Source organism: Orcinus orca, chromosome 17, assembly GCF_937001465.1.
Source record: "Orcinus orca chromosome 17, mOrcOrc1.1, whole genome shotgun sequence".
Classification (NCBI taxonomy): domain Eukaryota; kingdom Metazoa; phylum Chordata; class Mammalia; order Artiodactyla; family Delphinidae; genus Orcinus; species Orcinus orca.
Window position 1 is genome coordinate 74,487,967 of NC_064575.1, and position 23,810 is coordinate 74,511,776.

General features: G+C 39.0%; 1 protein-coding gene across 1 annotated transcript in view; it reads left to right on the top strand.

Moving 5' to 3' along the window:
• The window catches only part of LOC125961636 (uncharacterized), a 344,208-nt gene that overhangs the window by 96,201 nt on the left and 224,197 nt on the right, over positions 1–23,810 (top strand). The window contains exon 3 of the mRNA XM_049700429.1: positions 16,686–16,773. Within this exon, the coding sequence (XP_049556386.1) occupies positions 16,686–16,773 (88 nt within the window). The remainder of the gene's footprint in view (positions 1–16,685; positions 16,774–23,810) is intronic.

The following is a 23,810-nucleotide window of genomic DNA, read 5'->3' on the forward strand; positions in this document are numbered from 1 at the left end:
GAACCACGGGTGCACAGCAGTGAAAGCACCAAGCCCTAACCACTGGACCGGCAGGGAATTCCCTCACCCTAAGACTTATGTAGAACACTTTTGCCCCGTTCTTTGAAAACGTACGTGGGTGGGAAGGAGAGCAAATCAATCACAACACATGAGTAGCTCACAAAACCATCCCTCCTTTCTTGATGGATGTTTTCTGCAGTATATTAGGACAATGCGGTCAGTTTTAGGGAAGTTCAGATAGTAGATGTTTCTTTAATATGCATCAAGTGAATCATTATAATGAATGGGTCCATTTTTCAATTGTTTTAGACAATCACATTGAATACTCAACTATTCATTAAAGATGATTAGATTCTGTGAATGAGAGATTGCAAGTATAGCAGTTACAGCTTAATTATTAAGAATCTATTTATGATACTTATATATCTGATTACATTCTGTGGAGGTTAAAATTATAAGATAAATACAGAGGTCATATAACCATGTAACATTCACAAAGGCATGTTTATCATTATTATCCCAGGGATTTTTTTTTCTGCTTATTGAAAAAAAAGCACATTCCTTATATACATTCCTCCCTGTATTTTTAGATCGTCTTAAGTATTATAAGGCAAAATTTACTAGAAAAGCAATGAATTTTGTGAGCAGAGAAGGGGCTTCAGGGTCAGACAGGCTTGAGTATGAATTCCAGTTCAACCACCTAGTAACTGAGTGACCAGGGAACATAATTTAACATCTCTGAGCCAGTTTTCTCACCTGCAAGATAAGGACAGCATTCATATCTACCTCATTGGGTTTTGGGAGAATGAAATAAAATGTTTGTTAATGTGCCTTGAAGGGTTAAAAAAAATAGAAATACAAACATTTTAGTAACAGAGGAAGTTTACAAATGAGCTGGTAGTGCAGGATCCATTTATAGCCACCTAAGTAGACAATAAATGTTCTTTTCTTTATTAAGAATATGGAACAGACATCGACAGTTACACTTGCCCCACCAAAATTGCGGCTTTATTGGAGATGATTTCTGATCCTATTTTCCAGAATCCTTTGACTTTTCAAACTTTATCTTGGTCTTCCTTTTCAAAGACCAGAGAGAAAGGCTGAAGATATATATCTGGCCTCTAGTAGTTTCTTCCCATCTGATCCCTAAAATTTTCATCTAGGAGAAACAACCCAGCCCCTACTAGGGTTCTGAAACTGCTGTATAAACGGTGTAACAGTCAGTGTCTCCCAAGCGTGGTCCAGGGTTGGTGTCATAGTAGCTATTTGTTGCTGGTCCATGAGATAAGCACTGAAATTGAGGGTAAATGTTTATAAAATTTACAGCAGTTTGATGGGGGGTGGGGGTGGGCGGGTTTGTTTCTGTTGAACCTAGTAATACACATTTTGAATTCATATTTTCATATCTTTTAAATTTAATTTTTCTAGTAACTCATTTTATTACACTTTACAAAAGCACTAGACTGTGATAGATAGATAATGAATTAAAAAAACTGGATCCTTCAACCCAGACAACAGGAAAAGCCCTGCTGTAAAACAACATAGACGGGTTATTTGTTAACCAAACTTTCTGCTGTCTAACTTCTCAGGTTATTGTCTCTTAAAAGAGTGTCTGTGGAACTTGAGTTTAAATTAGATAAAAATCTTATGATACTTCAGATTTCAATTTCAACAAAAATAGGCAGAGAATATCAGTACTGTTCCCCCTGGGCTGACACTGGGCTGGGTGTCCTGGGGAATATCAGCCTTGGCAAGGAAGTGGAGGAAACTCATGGAACTTACAAGGTCCTAGGGGAGACAAGATATATCCACCATAACCACCATAGAAAGCAGAGGGTGGTAAGTGCCAAAATTGAGATATGGATAAAGTAATAGGAGAAGTCCAATATAAGAACCCTTTCTCCCAGTTAGGAGAGGGGGAATGAAGAAAGGATGGTGAAAACAGGATGAACAGCAGCAAAGGCCACAGTCAGGAGAAGGACTCTAATCCCTCTTAAAAGTAAAGGATGTAAACACTAAACCTAGGTGTGTATGCATATATGAAATATGTCCCTGGGCTGGTTACTTTTCACTTTAGAATGTGAGAGTTGAAAGGAATATAAGGAATTAGTTTAAATTTCATATTTCACAAAAGTATAAAACAAAGTCCAGGCCAGGCAAATGATTTTTCCAAAGTCAAATGAGAAAATACACGTGAAGTCATCCAGCAGGTAAAAGTGTGCTATGTCTGCCTTACCATTATCCCATCCATGCCGATCCGATTGGAATGGTTTTATTTGAGGTTGATTGTACGGTGGCCATTAGTGTTTAAAAGATGATGTAAAATAAGGTAAACATTGCAGGATATTTGTAAGGCAGCATGATATAGTAGAAAGAACATGGAATTGGGTTCAAAATTTAAGCCGCCAGTTTTGACGTTGGACACATTAATCAACCAATTTGAGCCTCAGTTTCGTCATGTCTGCAATGGGTATTATAATGAGTGCTGGCAAGAGATTAAAATAAAGGGTATATATTTAGGGATGTAGCATAGGACCAAGAGTGAAGTAGACCCTGAATATGTGTCATTTTCTTTGCCAAGCTCACTACCAAGTTAATAGAACAGTCAGGTACAAAAAGCATCCAAGTCTCTACATTCGCAGACGAGCACTCTTTCTAAAACAGTACCATGCTACTTCTCTTTCACCACTTCCTTGTTGGCTGAATTTCCTACTTTGCTGTGTTTTTTGCAGCATTGTAGCACAACATTCGAAAGTTGTGATAATAGCCACAGCAAGGATAAAATTTGGGGAGTGGGATCACACACCTCCAGGAACGAACTTATTTCCTGTAAGCAAAATGTTTAAGTTTCCAGACTTTTGTCACCAGAAAATGAGGGTAGGACTTGTTCAGCATGAATTCATTGTTTCCCTTAGTTGAACAGCTGCCGATGGCATAAAAGTGGGTCTTCTCTTAAAACAAGAGAACTGAAAGATCAGATTACTGCCTGGAAATATAAGGTGGGCTTTTAGCAGCCCAGAAAGCATTGCCTTTATTGCCTCCTTCATTTTGGTCCTGATTATAATATTTGCCTGGAGAAGTTTCACTTGCCACTTAACCTGTAGTAACAACATGTGGACGTTTTTCATGGGTGCTATAGCAGGAAAGACCTCATAGAAACTTGGAAGCCTTAAAACATCCCTGGGGAGAGAGAACACCCAGTCACAGCACAAGGCAGGAAGCTTCCCCTACCCCTTTACAGTCCCTATTCCAGGGCGGGAAGAAGGTGCCTCTGATGTTGTCGCTGGCACACACTTTGCATACCATACATCAGTATTAACCTTTCACTGAGTGCTGACTCCAGGTCTCTTGCCTTTCTACTGGGCCCCCTTGACTTGAGGAATGTGTTTTGGTTAATTGCCACAGCTGGGAACATTGTTGGGTTTTTCACAATGCTGTTTAATGTTCAGAGTTATCCTTTGAACCTCACATTGAACCCTTGAGGGTGAAACCTTGAGAAGGTTCGTTTATGTGCTGGCTTCCTCTCATTCTCTTCACTATTGTTGGCAACACCATCTATTACTCTGGGAAGCCATTCCTACTCATGTAGGATATCCTGTTTTGTGCCCAAATGCTGCCTTTATAATTTAGCACTGGCCACAAATAGAAGGGGCAGGAAATGGATATGTATTGAGAGGTTACTTAGCATCAGACCCTCAACACAGATTATCTCATTTAGTCCTCACAACACAAAGTAGAGATTTTATTCTCATTTTACTTATAAGAGAATTAAGGTAAAACACATGGATGTGATTTCTTCAAAGTCACACAGCTAATAAATGACTGAACCAGGAATAGAATCTATGTTTATAGCTCCAAAGTTGGTCTTTCTATTTCATCACGCTGTACCCTAAGAATAATTCCTTGTGGACAGCAGCAAACATGAACAAATTAGCCTTTTCCCTCATTTGACACATATTTACATATAAGTAAATAAGCATATAATTATATGTACTTATATTAGTTTAGGATCTGAAGATATAGCAATAAAGTAAACAGAGATAGTTCCTGCCCTCAAGGATTTTAATATTCAGCTGTATAAATAGGCAAATATACCCAGCGTGAAAAGTGATTTAATGGGGGAAATTTGAGGTGATAGAGCGCACAGAAGAGGCATTCAATTAGGGGTTAGAAAGTGCTTTGGGAAGAACAGAAGTGTGGGAGATAAAATGGAGATGGAGTTTGGACAGAGGGATCAGTAAATGCAAAGATTTGGAGACAAGAGAGAACTCTGTACATTGGAAGAAATGAAAGTTGTTCTACATAAATTGTAAGGAAAAAATTGTTTACCAGCACATCACTGATTCACCCCACTGCTAGCCTTTAACATACCAGGTGCTGGGGAAACAAAGATGAATAAGCCATGGTGTTTCTCTGTGGGGAGTTTATGCTTTTATGAAGGAAACAGACATGAAGAAAAGTGATGACACATGATACCCACAACATTTAGAAACAACCAAGAGGCAGGGGATGCTGGAGTGAAAAGAGATGCGAATTCATAAACTTGTGGGGAGGAGATAAAGTCTGAGAAGACTTCAGAAAGGCTCTGAAGACTGAACAAGGTTTTGAAGGTCAAGGTTGAGCAGGGATTCACTAGGTAGGGATCCACTAGGTAGGGAAGAAAAGTGCATTTCAGACAAAGGGCATGGCATTGTCAATGGGAAGTCTGATTGGAAGCTTATCTTGGAGACTTACAAAGAATTCATTAGTCATCTCCTTTTCTGGATTTATTTGAATACATTTTTCTCCAAGTGACAAGAGGATACAAGATGACATCAGCGCGCTCTTACTAGAAGTTCCAGTCCATTGAATGTTCCCAGCTGCCTGGAAGTGGGTACAAAAGAAGCTGGAAGAAAATAACCTTTTAAAGGAAATAGGTTGTCTAGCTACACCAGCACTGGACTTGAGTCAATTATCACAAGGTTCTAGACTGCATAAAAATCAAAAGTTTTGTCTGCTTACCTTTTTTGATTTCTATGTTCCCAAAACTAGCTCAGTGTCTGACTCATAGTAGGTGTTCAAAAATATTTGTTGAATAAGTGGAAGAATAAGAGGCATTTTAATCTTGCTGAGGTTCAGTTTCCTCATCTGGAAAAACTGGAATGATACTGTATGCTTCAGCACATATCTGGACTCAGCTATAATTTGAATTCTGCTCCACCATGTACTCCTATTTCCTCTGGACAAATCCCTTAACTTCTAGGGGATGCTGGGTGCTCATGTGGAAAGTGGAGTTGACATTGGCTGCTCACAAGGATGGTGATGACAAAATGAAATAAGGCACATAACTAAATTAAAATAGGACTAGACACATGGAAAATTCTTAGTAAATATTAACTAACATTACAGTAATTGTTAAAAGATAATTTTCAAAAAATGGTAAAATCGTGACCCTCATACAGATATAAAAATAAATGTGTTAAAGATTTCATTTAACTCATTAATTTCATTTAACTCATTAATAAGGCATTAAAAACCAGTTCAAAAGAGAGTCCAAAGAACAGACACATTTATAGATCAGGAATGTTAAAAGGAATGTGCAAATGGCTGAAAAAATCAGTCTCTTCTACAGTGGGCCAGGGAGATTGACTTTTGTTGGACATAATTGACAAATTCACATGTCTGTGGACAAGAATCACTTTAAATTGCTATCATTATTATTTATTTATAATAATATTTATATTATAATAATATTTATATTAGTTATTTATATTAGTTATTTATAATGTACAGAATTGTAAAATTATTATTATAATATTTCAAATTATTATTATAATGTACAGAATTGTAAAATGGCTTCCACAGAAGCAGAATTAGCTAATTTGAAATAGGATGCTATAGATACTGCCTAATTTTTCAATGAGGTAGGCATTTTTCTCTATATCATCACTATTACATAGTTAATACTATTAAAGTGGGAGTTGTATGAAATTATATGATAATGTTATATAAAGAGAAATGATTCTCATTTTTTTCTACTTTTGATAATGGACCTTTTACTATTTTTATTCCATTATTCTTTTTTTAAACATATGTCTAGAAGTTATTAAGGCATTTTATTTTCAAAACAGTAACGACTGCTTCTTTTGATTATAGAGATATTGCTTACTCAGTGCGAAAAAATCTGTCAATACAGGAAGGAATAAAGAAGGAAGCAAAATCATCAGTACTTTATCATTTAAGAGCAACCATTGTTAATGCCCTCATATATATGTGTATATAGCTACACAGTCTGCTTTGTAATCTGGTTTTTTCACCCTTTACAACTTACCATGATCTTTTCATGCTAATAAGTACGAACATCTTTTTTATTGAAGTATAGTTGATTTATAATATTATGTTAGTTTCAGGTGTACAGCAAAATGATTCAGTTATATACATATATATGTGTGTGTGTATATATATATATTCTTTTCAGATTATTTTCCATTAATTATAAGATATTGCCTTTAATTTCTATGCTATATAGCAAATCCTTGTTGCTTATCTAATTTATGTGTAGTAGTTTGTTTCTGTTAATCCCATACTCCTCATTTGTCCCTCACCTCCTCCCTCTCCCCTTTGGTAACCATAAGTTTGTTTTATATGTCTGTGAGACTGTTTTTCTTTTGTATAAATATTCACTTGTATTATTTGTTAGATTCCAGATACAGGTGATATCATATAATATTTGTATTTCTCTGTCTGACTTACTTCACTAAGTATAATAATTGCTGCAAATGGCAATATTTCATTCTTCTTATGGCTGAATAATTTTTCATTGTGTATATATACCACATCTTCTTAAGCCAGTCGTCTGTTGATGGGCACTTGGGTTGTTTCCATGTCTTTACTATCATAAGTAGTGCTACTATTAACATTGGGATGCATGTACCTTTTGAATTAGAGTTTTCAGTTTTTCCAGATATATACTCAGGAATGGTATATATACATTCATATTGTAGCTCTATTTTTAGTTTTGTAAGGAACCTCCATACTATTTTCTATAGTGGCTGCACCAATTTACATTCTAAATAAATGTAAATGTAGGAGTGTTCCCTTTTCTCCACACCCTCTCCAGCATTTGTTATTTGTAGACTTTTTTTTTTTTTGCGGTACACGGGCCTCTCACTGCTGTGGCCTCTCCCGTTGCGGAGCACAGGCTCCGGACGCGCAGGCTCAGCGGCCATGGCTCAAGGGCCCAGCCGCTCCGCGGCACGTGGGATCTTCCCGGACCGGGGCACGAACCCATGTCCCCTGCATCGGCAGGTGGACTCTCAACCACTGCGCCACCAGGGAAGCACCTATTTGTAGACTTTTTGATGATGGCCATTCTGACTGCAGTTTGGGTTTATATTTCTCTAATAATTAGTGATGTCGAGCATCTTTTCATATGCCTGTTGACCATCTGTATGTCTTCTTCGGAGGAATGTCTCTTTAGGTCTTCTGCCCATTTTTTTCTTTGGATTGTTTGTTTGTTTGCTTGATATTGAGCTGTATAAGCTATTTGTATATTTTAGAAATTAATCTCTTGTCAGTCACATCATTTACAAATATTTTCTCCTATTCAGGAGGTTGTCTTTTTGTTTTGTTGATGGTCCCTTTGCTCTGCAAAATCTTTTAAGTCTGATTAGGTCCCGTTTGTTTATTTTTGCTTTTATTTCTTTTGCCTTGGAAGACTGATCTAAGAAAATATTGCTATGATTTATGAATGAATAATATTCTAAAGTGCTTAGAATATTTTACTAAAGTTCTCTCTAAGATTTGTAAACCAGAAGAAGCCTGGGCTGATTTTGTGGTCCTATGCTGGATCTTTCCATTTGTTCGCTTATAAATAAATTCCAAGCACGTATGAGAGTTTGCCATTTTGCCCAAGATTTAATCTATGAGCTTGAGCAAGTTCCGGTCCTCTTTTCTACCATTTCTCATCCTTAAGGGGTGAAGAAGAACTTATTATGGTGAAAGTACAAAGCAAACTTATGATATGTGGACTCATGCAAAGCTCACTTATGTAAGATGTCACTGTTGGCCTTACGAAAGCTGAGAGTTCTCTGAGTGTCTGATGCCCACTCATCTAACTCCCAGTAGGCATGGTCTCTCTTCTAAGAACCTGAGAGGAGATGTTAAGGGGCTGGGTAAACAGCAAGGGGCAAGAATGGGAGCATAATCACACAGTCCAAATGGGAGTTGTCCCAAAGTGGATTGGTCCCCTCTGTACTATGTATCTGTTTCTCTCTCATATATGTCTTTTGAGGTTGCTCAAAAGCTCCTTGAGGAGAGGGACATCTGATTCAACTCTCTATCTCTGTGACCATCAAAGCGCCTGACACATGATGGATAATTAATGCTGCCTATATGAATGAGTGAATGAATGAATGAGTATAGTGAAGTAGATTTCTATTCATGGTACATCTCCTCGTGAGCCTGATGAAAAGCTGCATAATTGCCTAAGTGAAGGAGCTTCCCTTCCTCCACCTGCAGCTCCCGAAAGGGTGCCACCACCTACTGAATCCCTCAGACTAGGGGAGAATTCAACTTGAACTCTTCCATCTTCTGTAGCACCTCAGTTTTCCACTCCCATTTAATGATGTAGTTTGATAGATTTGAATACTACACACCATCAATCCTTTCTTTCCCTCCTATCCCCCTCCTCCACTCTATTGTTTCTCCCTTTTACTACAGCAAAAGCCCCTTAAGGCAGTGGTCCCCATCCTTTTTGGCACCAGGGACCGGTTTCGTGGAAGACAATTTTTCCACGGAGGGTGTGGGGGTGGTGGTGGTTCAGGCGGTAACGCGAGCGGTGGGGAGCGGTGGCGAGCGGTGGGGAGCGGCAGATGAAGCTTCGCTCGCTTGCCCGCATCTCACCTCCTGCTGTGCGGCCCCGCTCCTAGCAGAACACGGACCACTGTCGGTCCGCGGCCTGGGGGTTGGGGATCCCCGCCTTAAGGGATCTCCGGAGTTGCTCTTTTCAATTCATTCTTTACCAGGAGAAAGGGTGATCATTTGAAAATGCAAATCTGATCCTGCTGTTTCCTTATTTAATATTTTATAAATAATCCTTTTGCTATACCTGTAGTTCTCAAATTTGCATCAGAATCACCCGGATAACACTTTAAAACATGGATTGCTGGAACTCACGCTCATAATTTTTGATTCAGTAGGTTTGGCATAGGGTCTAGTAACTGGCATTTATAAGTGCCCAAGTGCTGATGATCCTGCTTGTTTAGAGACACATTCTGAGAACCACTAGCTTGTGGTAATAAACCAAATTCTTCAGTGAGAAATTTACTGAGCCATTTAGGGTAACCTATATTTATACTATACTAAATTTTATACTATACATTTTTAGATCCATCTTCTACCCTCTGTCCTCTCAGTTCAGGCACACACAGCTTTCTTCTCAGTTACATCAAACCAACAACCATTCTTCTTATATTCCCTATTCTTTCCCAGATCTGTTTGATACGTAATGTTCTTCCTCATTAACTTTAATCTGTCAAAATTCTACTTATACTTAAAGGCCCAGTACAAACAACCAAAATCTCTTCTTGAAAGAATCTTGGCCCATCTCCGAACTACCCTTCTTCCCAAACTTCTAGACAGGATCAGAATCGTGGGCAACTTTCTCGGTTGACACTTCATACTGCCTCTTCCGTAAAACCCTAAATTAAAGATGTTCATTTCTATGCTGGTGTACTTAGCTCAATTATAAGCTCCTGAAAGATAGGAATTTTCTTTGCTTTCCCTTTCTTTTCCTTTCCTTTTCCCTCTCTCCCTTCCTTCCTTCCTTCCTTCCTTCCTTTCTTCCTTTCTTCCTTTCCTCCCACTTTCTTTTTGAATTGTGAGAGCCTAGCAAATAACTGAATGAATGAGTCCCATCAAATATTTATGGAATTTAGTTGGATATATGGGGCAGCTTAGCTTAAGTGATGGGCCATCAGGTCAACTCTTAATATTGTTCATTGCTGGACACATGAGCACTTGGGGAAAGATTAGGTAAGCAGTTGGATGATCATTCACCTGAAAAAATAGATTTATAAGGGAACATTTTTATTCTGGGCAGTCAGTAATAACCAGTGGTTGTTTTATAGGAGCAATGCATGTAAAGAAAGAAGCTACAATGGTAAACTGGCTCCTTAATAACTACATTTAGGTAGAGGGCAAAGGTAAATGCAACAAGTACTACTCCTAATAGTAATATGTTCATATATAAATACATATCACTGTTAAGGGCTTAATATACACCAAGCATCCAGCTAAAACTAAAGTAGAAGCCATTTTATCTGAAAAAAATCAGAACTTTTCCAGCATAATCAAATGAGATTCATTTTTGCAGAAACATTCCTGGGGTCATGAATTTTCCAAAGGGTTTCTCTGAATTCCTGGAGATTAAAATCAACCACTTTTAAATCTTCTGTGATATCATGACCTTGGTTAATTGTTTCTTTTTCAGTCATTAACATATCTAAGCCAGATTTTTGTAAAGTCTTTGAATACGATTCAAGCATGTCACTTCCCTGGAACTACGATATTTATAATTTCACTTTACAATTGATTTGCATCACTTAGTGAAAGCCTTCTTAAATGATTCATAAAAATACAAATAGATCTTAATAATTAACTTCAAACATATAAGTCAACATATCTTTCACCAGTCTTTCAACGAAGGGCTAAGGCCTTGCCTTCAGGTATGAGTCCATAAAATAAGACTTCTCTGTCATCTTTCTTTCATAAGCTACATCCATAATCTGTTAATACATTTATTAGATTTCTATTTGTGCTGCAGTTGAATGGAGAGAAAAACGTAAGGAACATGGACAGCAATCTGAAGGCAAACTCCTCTAGATTTTTAAGTTTTCCCTAATCGTTTTTAAAAAATTAATTAATTAATTATTTTGGCTGTGTTGGATCTTCGTTGCTGCACACAGGTTTTCTCTAGCTGCGGTGAGCGGGGGCTACTCTTCGTTGGGGTGTGTGGGCTTCTCATTGCAGTGGCTTCTCTTGTTGCAGAGCATGGGTCAGGCGCGTGAGCTTCAGTAGTTGTGGCTCGCGGGCTCTAGAGTGCAGGTTCAGTAGCTGTAGTGCACGGGCTTAGTTGCTCCACGGCATGTGGGATCTTCCTGGACCAGGGATCGAACCTGTGTCCCTTGCATTGGCAGGCAGATTCTTAACCACTGCGCCACCGGGGAAGTCCTTCCCTAATTTTTACAATAATGTTGCACACACCACTTTGGGCAAGTTGGCTTTAATCACCTCTTCCAAAATATTCACTTATTTTTGTTGAAGAAAACCCTCTTCCTTTACAAAATCACATCTGATGTGTTTACATAGCTCTTTACTGATCAGTCCATTCCATTAGAACGTTTATTCTAAAAGTCAATACAACTGATTCTGGGCACATATAAAATTTAACTGCTAAAAAAAGGAGTATAAGGGATTACCTGAAACTGGCTTACCAGAAACCAGCATCAGATTATTACAGATTAATCAGAGTAGCTTAGAGAGTAAGGAGTGAGACTGGAGGTCAGTTAAGAAGTCAGTTAAAAGAACTTCCCCTGTACTTCACATACAAATGTCAGGACACATCTGGTGAGGTAAGTACTATTGTTTGTGAAGGATTCCATTCACTCCTTTACAGTGTTTCTGAGTAGATCCATAAAATAAGGACTTCTGTTTTCTTGGAACAGAAGGAATAAGGAACATTTGAAAATCCTTGTTTTTGTTTTTTCTCTTCCCCGCCTACTCACTGTTCTCCATGGAATGCAGAACGTGTAATCAGATTGGCATTGAAGAGATTGTCAGAGGAGCCGTGAACACGGAGAGCACCTCTATTCTCCGATCTTTTTTATATCCAGCCAACTCTTGTCAAGAACAAGGCATGTTGTTCATGTCTCAGTTGTATGTTGTGAGCTTCTTCCTGTGGTAAAACAGGCCAGATGATGATTAGTGGCTTTGCCCGTCTTGATTCATTTGAATCTGGGAGAAGTGGATGGGGACCTGTTTTGGCTTGGGGTTTAATCAGTTTTCATTCCAGATTCACTACCAGTGGCCCACTGTCTCTTTCACACAGCTGGTTCAGAGCACGTGGAGGGAAGAGGGTATGACTGATTTCACAGACATATTATTCTTATTTTACCTATCATGTTATCATAGCTTAGGTGTATTATCTTATTCTGAAAAATCCCAAAGAAGTGGGCACTACTATTATCTTAGATTTACAGATGAATTTGAAAATAATAGAGGTTAGATAACTATGTACTAGAATTCACATTATTCTTTTATAGTTTACTCTTTGATTGAATCTTTCTGTCATTCCTATTTGATTGCTTTATTATGATCTACTGATACATAAGCAGGCATGAAAACCATGACTTCGTAAGATCGTGAGGGTGCTTGGAAATCTCTTTGCTAGCACCAGCCCCATCCTACTACCAATATTGTCCTTTAACAGGGACAGAATAGTTCCTAACATCTGGATCAAGAAGACAAACCTGCCAACAGATAATGTTAATTGTAGGGGAAAGAGCTTATAGACCATCTAGCTGAGCCCTCTCATGTTACAGAAGAGGAAACCCCAAGGCTCGGGAAGATTAAGTGAACCATTGAAGCTCACATAGTCTGTAGATGAGGGTTGCCAAGGTTGGGTCTATGAACTCCTACTCCAGTGAACTGCTACTGTATCTTTTAAAACACTAATTTAAATTATCTATACATTGAAATTAGCCAAAATCAGACCTAATCTTAAGAAGAGGTTGTGGTAAAGGAAACTTCTCAGTGGTTTTTAACTGACAGAAGAAGATGAGGAGATTCGGGGAGGGGGAGGGGATGGACATTGAGCCTTGGAATAATTGTTCTGGTATGGGATTCCCAAATGAAAAATGTGATTATTTTTTCCCCCAATTTTTAAAGTATACAGAGTGATGCCATATAACTGGGATAGTTAGTTAGTTACACACACTTCCTCATTTGCTCAGCTTTTTTCATTTGTGAAAGGGGAATGATGATAGTGCACAGCGCATGAGGCTGTGATGAGAATTAAGTGATGTAAAGTACATAAATGTGCTAGGTACAGTGCCAGGGGTACACTCGATAAATAGTTTGTGGCTGCATTGTTGTTGTTGCTATTGTTGTTTTCTGGTTACACTGGCATATAATGTTTCAGATAATTATAATTAATGCCAGGGTAAAGGGGCAGTGAAGGAGGCATATGTTTTAGTAAAAATATTCTGATGTAAACTCAATTGTGTTCTACTTCTATCCTGGTTGAAAACCACTGCTTTAAAACTTAGTTGCATTTTCATATCTATTTTAGTGCCTCAACTGAGCTTTATATAGAATTTTTTTGAGTCTGTATACACAACAGTATTATAATTTGACAGTAAATGGTAAACTGAGTCAAGATTGGTTAGTGGAAGAATCTTGTCTAGACTTCAAGTCTCTTGAGCCCTAATCTGCTTCTCCTTCCTAGACTGTGGAACTAACCAAAACAGTATCTTCCTTTAAGCCCCCAACTGAAGGTTTTCAGTTTGTAGCAAACTTTTCGTCCAGCCCCATTCAGATGACCTGCCTGCTCACCCCAGCCCGTTTCCATTTTTCTGACTTTGAGCCCTGCCACTTGACGAAGGCAAAATGTTTACCCTACCAATTAGTTTAGCGGAAACCTCTCATGTTTGATATTTTAACAGACAGTGTTTCATTATGCTCTCTGGATTTGAACAGAGACATTGCTGTTCCTGAAGGCAGCCAAAGCACAGTCTGAAGTGTAGAGTTACTGAGTTACAGCCCAGAAATTGAGACCACAAGGAAGGCTAGACTCCATTGAGAAAATGCATCAGCAAGTGTGGGTACAGAGGAATGCTTAAGAAAAGATTATAATGATCAGCATCAATAGATGTGTGTGTGTGTTTTATGAATAAGAATACGTGTATTCATGCTCTGAAAGTGCTTCGAAACTTCTGGCTGAAAGGTGCTTTTAAGATTTTCTCCTGGGGCTCTCCCTGAAATAATATGCCATTTTACATGCAGGAAATGGTCAGTTTCCCCAGGCTCCCACACACCAGTGAGAAGTTGTATCTTCATTGTTTAAGACCCTGAAACTCTGTTTTATAGTATTTCTGCAGCAAAGCCAATGGTCAAAAATTAGTTCAGATCCTCTATGTCTAAAATACATAGACAGTGGGATTTCCCTAGTGGTCCAGTGGTTAAGACTCAGTGCTTCCACTGCAGGGGGCACGGGTTTGATCCCTGGTCGGGGAACTAAGATCCCATATGCCTCGCAGTGCAGCAAAAAAAAAAAAAAAAAAAAAAAAAATCCCCCCCAAAATAAAATAAAATATATAAACAATTGTCAACTACAAAATACATACATACAGTTTATCTTTGGGGGTAAGAGATAAAGGAAAAGGGAAGGAGAAGAACATTCCAGGTCGGAGGGGTCTGGTGATAGAAAGGCCCAAAGACTAAAGGCAGCATGGGGCTTCCCTGGTGGCGCAGTGGTTGAGAGTCCGCCTGCCGATGCAGGGGACACGGGTTCGTGCCTTGGTCCGGGAAGATCCCACATGCTGCGGAGCGGCTGGGCCCGTGAGCCATGGCCACTGAGCCTGCGCATCCAGAGCTTGTGCTCCGCAACGGGAGAGGCCACAACAGTGAGAGGCCCGCGTACCGCAAAAAAAAAAAAAAAAAAAGGCATCATGGCTGTTGGAACATCAGCTGTAGGCAGCAAACACATGAGAACAAAATTGATGAGAAAGAGATCCATCTGAAGTGTCCAGGGAAAATCCCATCCAATCAAAAAGTCTAGCTTGACTTGGGGGAAGCATTTCCTAGAAGGAATTACAGAACAACTCCTACCATAGGAGAATGTAAACATATTCTTTCTCCCTCCTTGATTTTATGACAGGCTATTAGGTACTTAATTATTATACTGTTGAGGTAAGTATATGATTTTATTAATGCAACTTAGAGTATTTTAATATAGCCCAATCTGATGGTTTTCTTTATCCTGTTATAGTATTTCAGAGAGGTATATGTTTTATTGCAAAACACAACACAGAAAAATTAAATTGAATGACCAAATATCTGTGAATTTCTGTTGCCAACCATAACTTTAATATTGAAATTTTCTAATGGAATTATTATTAAAGAATGATATCCCTGGTTCAAAAAAGAAAGTCTAGCTTGATGTACATTTTTAACTTGTGTTATGTACATTTGTATTTATAATTTACATATTCTACCAAGTTCTTCTATGAAACTGAAACTTTTATATCCATCTTCATTCTTTCAGTACTCTTCAAAATGTCCCAATATTCTTCAGACTTTGAGTTTATTATTGTTACAGTTAAAAAATGACACTAATGATCAGAACAACTTGTAATTGCATTATGTCATTTAATCCTCATTATAACACTGGGAATAAGGCACTGTTGGTTTTCTTATTTCTATTATATAGATGGAAACCCTGAGGCTTAGAGATATTAAATGACACAGGAAGTGGCATAGCAGACTTGCTTGTGATGTTCCTGTGATGTGATGTGATGTGATGTTATGACCATTCAATTTCTTTGAATGTCCCCGAGTATTTCTTTCTAGAGCCACCCACCTCCCCACCCCCACCCGTGTCTACTAAGTTACATTACACTCTTGGCCCAGCATCAACTTGCAGTACAATACTTACCTTACCTCTCCTCCTTCTAGATTTTTTTAACATAATCTGCAAACCACCCTGGTCTTCTCCATTGACATCAAATCATGAAATTTTTAAGTCAGAATGTGGGGCATCATCCTCCATGTCATGTACTATATTTCAGCCTGATTTTTCTACCTAATTTTGTCACCCTGACACTGTTACCTATCATGTGGGCTATCTCCTCCAGCTCTGTGTCACTCTTGAACTTGAAACCATGAGTCAGCAAGGCTCTAAAGGAATGAGAAGCAGGATTTTTCCAGGAAACAGTGAGGTAATGCATTTCCCAGTCCTTGAGCTGTAGAAGGATATCATACCAAAGTTAGGTACTTGGGGACACAAGGCCTCCTAAAAAATGTAGCCAAAATGAATACCTCACAATTTTGCCAAGGTTCAGCTTTGCCAAACTCTGAGAAACTTGCCTGCTTTCATTCTGGGGAGATCTGAACTTCATTTCTGAAGAAATAAAGAACGCTTGATTTCATCCTCAGGGCTACATATTTACCCTGTGAATGTGAACATCTCAGTCACACCAACAATTTTGCTACTTTCAGAAATAGGAACTACCTGTTCATGGGCTCCAGCAGGTATGATTTGAGAGTCCCTTTATTCATGTGCAGGACACAGCACTGTCCTGGGAGCTGGTAATACAGCAAGGAAGAGGACAGGCCTTTTACTACCTGACAGAAAACAGGAAAAGTAGAAGTTCTAAGAGGCATTGTCTGGTCTGTGTTGTTTGATGACACTGAGTTTCCTCTGACCATTCCTATTTACTTCTTTCTAAGTTGTCTTGGCAAATAGATTTTCCAAGTTTTCTTTTCATGGAAAAGTCTGCTGTGAGCCAAAGATGTAATTTCATTATCTTGGTTTAAATTCAATTTATACTAAAGTAAATGATGAACTTGCCATATTTGAAGTTTGGAAAGTTTGGAGGTGAGAGGAAATTAACGAATTCCTACAATTCTTGTCTCCCCTGAAATAGGGCAGGTCTACCCGTCTTGAAAGCAATTTCAGTTGTCAAAACATCGGCCTTATTCATGGTTTTTGGATCTTGACACCATCACAGTTTGGTGAGTAGCTCCTACCTGCCTGGCAGGAAGTTATATTTAGTATTGTGTGAAACTTTATTTTCCAGTTCCAGACATACCCAACCCTTGCTGTTGAGTTCCAGTACTCACACTTCAAATAGAGTTTCTGGAATTCTCCTATGTCTGATAGATGCTTTGACAAAGGTTTTCACTGAATCCAGAATAACCCGACACCAGCTAGGCTTCCACTGCTAGAGACAGTCTATTGTTGTTTGGCCAAATTAAACAATTTTATTCTTTGTCATTCGTTGGCTTGTCTGCCAGTCTAACCAGTGTCCAAAATGAGACTTTTGGCATTTAAAATCACATTATCAAATTTAAAAGAAAGAAGAACTGAAGAGTTTTGAAATGAGACTCCATCCATGTTTACTCAGTTGTGTCACTGCAATATGCAGACCAGTGCCTCACAATTATATTTGAAAATCTGATGTAGTCCTGGCATTCAATCCTAATGATAGATTTGTGTTAGAATTCAGAATTTGTTCCCATACTTTCCTTCCTTGTAGATGTGCTTTGTTCCTAAATATTCTTGAGTAGTCTAAGATGTCACAATGCTAATTAAGTCCCAGCTTCTTCTCCTCTTCCAATCCATCCCCTCTCTTAATAGTTGTGTAACCTTGGAAAAAGTAATCAACATTTCTGACCTTCACATCCCTCATCTGCAATACAAAAATAGTAGATTATCTGCTGCATCTGTCTCCAAAGACTGTTGTGAAGAATGAATGAGATTACAGATAACTTTTCCAAAACATGCATTTAATGCAAACCTTGGGTAGATCAGGTACTCAATAAACGTAGGATGGTTGAATGGATAAGTGGGTGAATGGATGAGAGAAATATATAAAGGAAAACATTTTATACACTGTAAAGTAGTGCTCATTTTAAAAAAGCTAAACTATGAGACTTGTCAAAGCCCTTTGTATTCACAGTGATTCTTCATGAAGGGAATTCCAGGTGAAGCATTTCCTGGGACTGCACTTCTTAGAACACATGTTAGCTAACCATGATAAGGCCAGTCAATGACTGTGTAACAAACTGTTGAGTGGGATTTGGCTATTGCTCCAAAGTTATGACTGGGACTCAGAGCTCTAAGGAATCATTAGGTAACCAAAACATCTGTGTAGAGCCACAAACAATCACAGGCAGAAATCTCCCTTGGGGGGTTATTAAGAGGTATTCATGTAGTTCTGCTTGTCCACCCCAGACCCCCACCTACCTCCCATATCAATCAGTGTGAAAAAGACACTTTGAGCGAGTGGTAAAAGAAGGAGGAAATTTGTCAGAGTCATGAGTTGTTGGGCTAGTAGAATGTACACTGAAGTCTTCTTATACTTTTCTGAAGCCAAGAGAAAGGAGTGGATCCAAGGGAACCACTCATAAATCTTGACTGTCTGCTTAGGCTGCTTACCCTGCACTGGTGTCTACCTATGCAGGTGAGAAGAAATGAGAGAGTGACAGGGCAACAGAGAAAGCATCCTCCACCCCCACCATTTAGTGAGGATGTGAGAAGCCCCACAGGTCAAATAAGAACAAAGAAAGGAGTCCCTTGAGTACAAATAGCCACCGAGGATGGTGGGCTAGAGCTAGAAGGCCACAGCATCAAAGGCTACAAGGTATATAGCCAGTGGGGGACCTGAGAGACTTAAGAGATGGACTAGCATGTCTTACCTTAGGCAACTGTGGAAGACCTGACAGGCCTAAAGAAGAGATCACATAGGCTCTGCCGAACGTTTGGATTCTGCTTAGCACAGGCCAGGAAGAACAGTAGGTGTTCCCAAAGAGGGAGAGACACCGACAGCTAAGAAACATTTATGTTCTTCTTCTCACATACCTCCAAGTCCCAGTGCAGGCCCTGTGGGTGGAGCTACAGGAAGGAGGAGGTAATGCTTAAATGGCCTTTGATCATTACAAGTGAGAACATAAATCTATTGCAACTTCCCAATATCGTGCCAAGGGTTAAGGGGTGCAAAAATGTAAGGTAAGCTCTTTTGATATTTATATATAAAGGGCAGCTATAGAATGGGCTGCCTGAAAAAGAAGTAAGCTTCCTTTCTATGGTATATGTAAACAAAAGGTACAGAATCAGATTGTGGATATGTTGCCAAAGTTGAATGACTTGGGTATCCCAAATGGTCAGTGATGGATCCTGCTTTTGACTCCCATCTCTCCCCAGATCCCATATTTTTAATCACTCTGCTTGGATAGCAAGGTGGAAAGAGTGCAGTACTTACTCAGCCTCACTGCCTATTTCTCTGAAACATATCCTCTAAGTGTTTGTCCTGTCTCAAATGTAATCCCATCCCAGGGGGCGCTAGGATGCCCGAGCAAGAGTCACATATCTGGATAATTCAAGCATTAGAAAGCATCTTTATCCTTTAGTGAAAGCTGTCCTCCTTGGAATTCTCACTTTGCACGCTTCTTTTGAACTCTATATACTACAGGCTAAACTGACTAATAGCAAATACTGTCAATGGCCTGTCTTAAATGGAGAAACCTAAACATGTCTGTGTAGCAGTTGTAAAATCGGAAAGGAAAATCAGCCACCTGAGAATCATCGCCATTTTATCCTTGGACAAGCACTTTCTACTGGAATGTTAAAACATCAACTTTCAAGCTGTTAGGCTATGTCAGACCTTCGGGGTGCAGTGTTTTAAATCAGAGGTTGGCAAATTTTCCCTGTCAAGAGTCAGATAGTAAGTATTTGGGGTTTTGTGGGCTGTACAGTCCCTATTGCACCTACTCAAAAGCCATATTAGTGCAAAAGCAGCTGTAAGCAATACATAAATTAAATAGTGGAGCTGTGCTCTGATAAAACTTTTATTTACAAAAGCAGGTGGCATATTGGATTTGACCCATGGGCTATAGTTCTCTGACCCCTGCACTAGAGAATCTTGCTGCTGGAATGTTTAAAGGAAATGTCATTGGACTTTTATCACTGTTATAAAAAAATTTATGTTTGTTATGGAAAAACGTTGCAATATAGAAAAACAGAAAAATTGCTAGCATACTCAGATAATCACTATCAAGGCAGTATATTTTCTTTCAGTTATTAGTAAGTTGTTTTATATTCTGCGAACCTGCTATTTAAACAGTTTTATATTCTGCTTTTATCCTTAACATGACAGTGTAAGCTTTTAATATGTTATTTTAAACTTTTTATTGGCATTATTTTCAATAGCTGATTCAATGAAATCATTGAATAAATATGCCAAAGTAGAAACTACATAAGCAACTATTTCTCTTTTGTTAACTATATAGGTTGTTTCCCATTGTTTACTTTTGGAAGAAATACTACAGAGACACATTTATATATATTTCCCCTGTATTTTAAGTATTTCCATAGGTTGACCTTAGGAAATGGAATTACTGGGTAGAGATTTTGAACACTTGAAGGCTCTTATTACATATTGCTAAATGACTTTCTATGAGGTCTTTTTTTTTTTTTTTTTTTTTTGCGGTACGCGGGCCTCTCACTGCTGTGGCCTCTCCTGTAGCGGAGCACAGGCTCCGAACGCGCAGGCCCAGCGGCCATGGCTCACGGACCCAGCCGCTCCGCGGCACGTGGGATCCTCCCGTACCGGGGCACGAACCCCGCGTGCCCTGCATCGGCAGGTGGACTCTCAACCGCTGCGCCACCAGGGAAGCCCTAAGAGGTCATTTTTATCTGCTTTCCCAACAGTAACATATAACCAAGCTTATTTTAATGAATACTTAGCATCACTAGGGCTTATCATTGAGTTAAAAAAAAAATTGTGTTGCATCATGTAGAAAAAAAAACGTATCTTTGCTTTAATTTATATTTTCGTTAGGCATTTTCCCATGTTTATTGTTCATTTTTTACTTTCCTTCTTGTGACTTGTATATTCACAATAGCATTGTCCTTCTAGCATGGTGATTAATGTCAGGTACACACATAAGGTAAGAGATAGTTTCATAGTAAAAATAAGGCCTAAGAATTGTTGCATGCTTACCATGTGCCAGTTTTACATAATCGTGTTTGTGTGATTTTATTTCAACTTCACAGTAACACTATACGCCTGCTATCTGAGCCTCTTTTTTTTACATCTTTATTGGAGTATAATTGCTTTACAATGGTATGTTAGTTTCTGCTTTACAACAAAGTGAATCAGTTATACATATACATATGTTCCCATATCTCCTCCCTCTTGCATCTCCCTTTTAACATAGGAATATCAGCCTACATTATCCCATACGCACTGAGTGGCGCATTAAACAAAGTTCAGAGAATGGATTTCGTTTGCATTTGCCCTGCACGCATTTCTGTTTACCCCCCAATAACACTAGCCTGCATTTATTAAGCACTTACATCAGGGAGTTGTGCCAGATATTTTACCTGTATTAATATCTCAGTTAAATGTCGCAATAATTCCATAACGTGGTTATTGTTCTTCCTGTTTTACCAATAAAGGAGCCAAGGCTCTGGGAAATGAAATAGTTTTTCTTAGTCAATATGACCTGTAAGTTGTATAGGTGGGAATCCAGGTGTGCCAGCTGGCAAAGCCCATCATTAAACACTGCTGCTGGGAGCCCTCTGTCTTCTCCCCCAGCTCCCCAGGTTGTGGTTTTTCGGCACCGTGTTCTTCTTAATCTGTTTCTTATACTTTTGTTTGGGGATCCTAGTGAATGCCTCTTGGGGCTTGTTGGGCTCCAGCTTCTAAAGTGACTCCTTTTTGCTCTGCCATCTAGTTTTGCCACAAATATGCATATCACACACAGACACACACGTTCACAGACTGCTTTCCAGGATAGGAGAGCCTGGGCTTCAAGCAGGAAGGCCGTTTTATGTGGAACTCAGTTTTTAATGTCTGAGTTCTTTCACTGAAGGAGTTCTAGATTTTTTTTAACTTCTTCATTAAATACCACCTTCCTGTTGGTGTGCAGTATTCTTTCTTCTTATTTACATAAATAAGGTGGACCCGGATTTTAAGTTTACCATCACTAGAGCTTATTGTTAAAAGAAAAAAAATCTGTGCTGAATTACGTAAAAAAATGGTATCGTTGTTTTAATTTACAGATCATATTACACAATTTTAATAAGGTTAGCATTCTGTTTTACATGTTTCAGGGACTTCATAGTCAAATCTGTTTTTTCTCTATGCAAATAAGCTTCAAACAAATGGTATTGCAAATCCCTACCTTTCGTATCTCCTTTCATGTTCTTCTTAATTTCCTTTTGGACCAGGTAAGGAACCGCATATTTGAATATCATTTATGACTTAGGTTTTAAATGTGGTTGTGGTTTGTACTTAGAAAAACTGCCTGATACTGGAAAGGTACACTTTTGCAGTTTGTGTTTACCTACAAGTTCAAAGAGGCTGTTTCTTGTTTCAGTCTAGTCTCTTTTCAGAGTCTGGGTCATATTGAACTGGTGCCTGTTCTACATCTGAAATGGGGGGTAGCTGAAGGTAAATGACTTGGGTATCCCCAAAGGTCAGTGATGGATCCCTCATCTGACTCTCCTCTCCTCCTTGGATCCCGTGTTTTCAGCCACTCAGCCTAGACTACAAGATGCAAAGAGCTCTACACTTACCCAGCTCCTCTGGCTATTTCTCCACAATATGCCCTTTAAACATTTGTTCAGTCTCTGATTTAATACCATCCAAGGGGGATCAAGGTCCCTAAGCGACACCATCCCGTGTCTGTATAAGTCAAGGGCTAGGAATCATCCCTATCTTTCAGTGAAAGCTGTCCCCTCTATAGTTCTCACTCTTGTGTGTTTCTTTTGAACTCTACATACTGCCAAAATAAGTTGACTATTATAAAATATTGTCAATGGCCTGTCTTAAACAGAGAAATCTAGAGGTGTTTGTGTAGAAGTTGTAAAATTGGAACAGAAAAATAACCACCTTAAAATCACCATTTCATCATTTGACAGGCACTTTCTAATGGAATGGTGAAGTGTTTCTCTAGGTTGAGAGCCATAAATGGTCAAGCTGTTGGTTTACATCGTGGCCCAATCCAGACTAGAGTGAGGTCTCCCTAGGCTTCAGCACTGGTTAGGTCTGTGTCCCCGAGTCCATCTTCCTGGACCAATGCTGGGCATTCTGAGAAGCCCTGCACCGAGGGATCTCTTCCTTGATCAGGAGTACTATTCCCAGTGTATCTGCAACATAATAACATCTACCTAGAATGGAGAGAGCCTCAGGCAGTGAGATTATCATATACAAAGGCAGTGAGATTACACAGTGTTACCTCATTTTTGTAACAACACTGTACAAGATACCCTGCATTTATCTCAAGTTCCGGGAGCCAGGAACAAGGGCCGTAGATCACACTATGATTTTAAATACAAGAATCGGTGGAACATTTGAGGCAATCACCGCTTCACCCATGTGACTTTGCTTTGCAATTCCAAATCATTTGTGATCCTTCCACATACACACAATTTTTCTGATGGTGGAGAACAGCAGAAATTTCGCTAGACTTGGAACTGAATGCCTCTAGGTTTGAGTCTTGCTTGTGCCTCTTATGAGTCTTATCTACTTGGGAAAATCCTGTAATCTGTTTAAACCTTGGTTTCCTCTTGGAGATAATAATACATGACCGGCGGAATATTTGTGAGGCTTCAACGTTCTAAAGTATGTGAATATTCAAAGCATAGGACTTAGAACATAAAGTATATTCATAATATGGCCTGCCTGCCTGTCTTTTCTTTATCCCCTCCCCTCGCTTCTTCTTTCTCTCTTTTCTTCATTTTCAACCCTTGCATATTTCTTCCATGCAAAGTCTAGTTATTAGTGAAATCCACCATTTTCTACCAAGCACAGCCTTGCTTTGGAAAGCTAATATGAATCCTGTGATGTGGTAAAGTTGTTGTTATGGGTTAGGGATAGGCAAAATGCAGAATGGAAAGTAAATAGAAATGTCCTTTGAGATTATGAACATGCAGTGACATTTTTGAGGACCAAGCAGTTGTGAGTTTGGGTTGCAGATTTATAATCCAGTTCTCACCAGAGTACTCAGTGACCCTGCCTTCCTCCACTCGTTCATGTGACTCT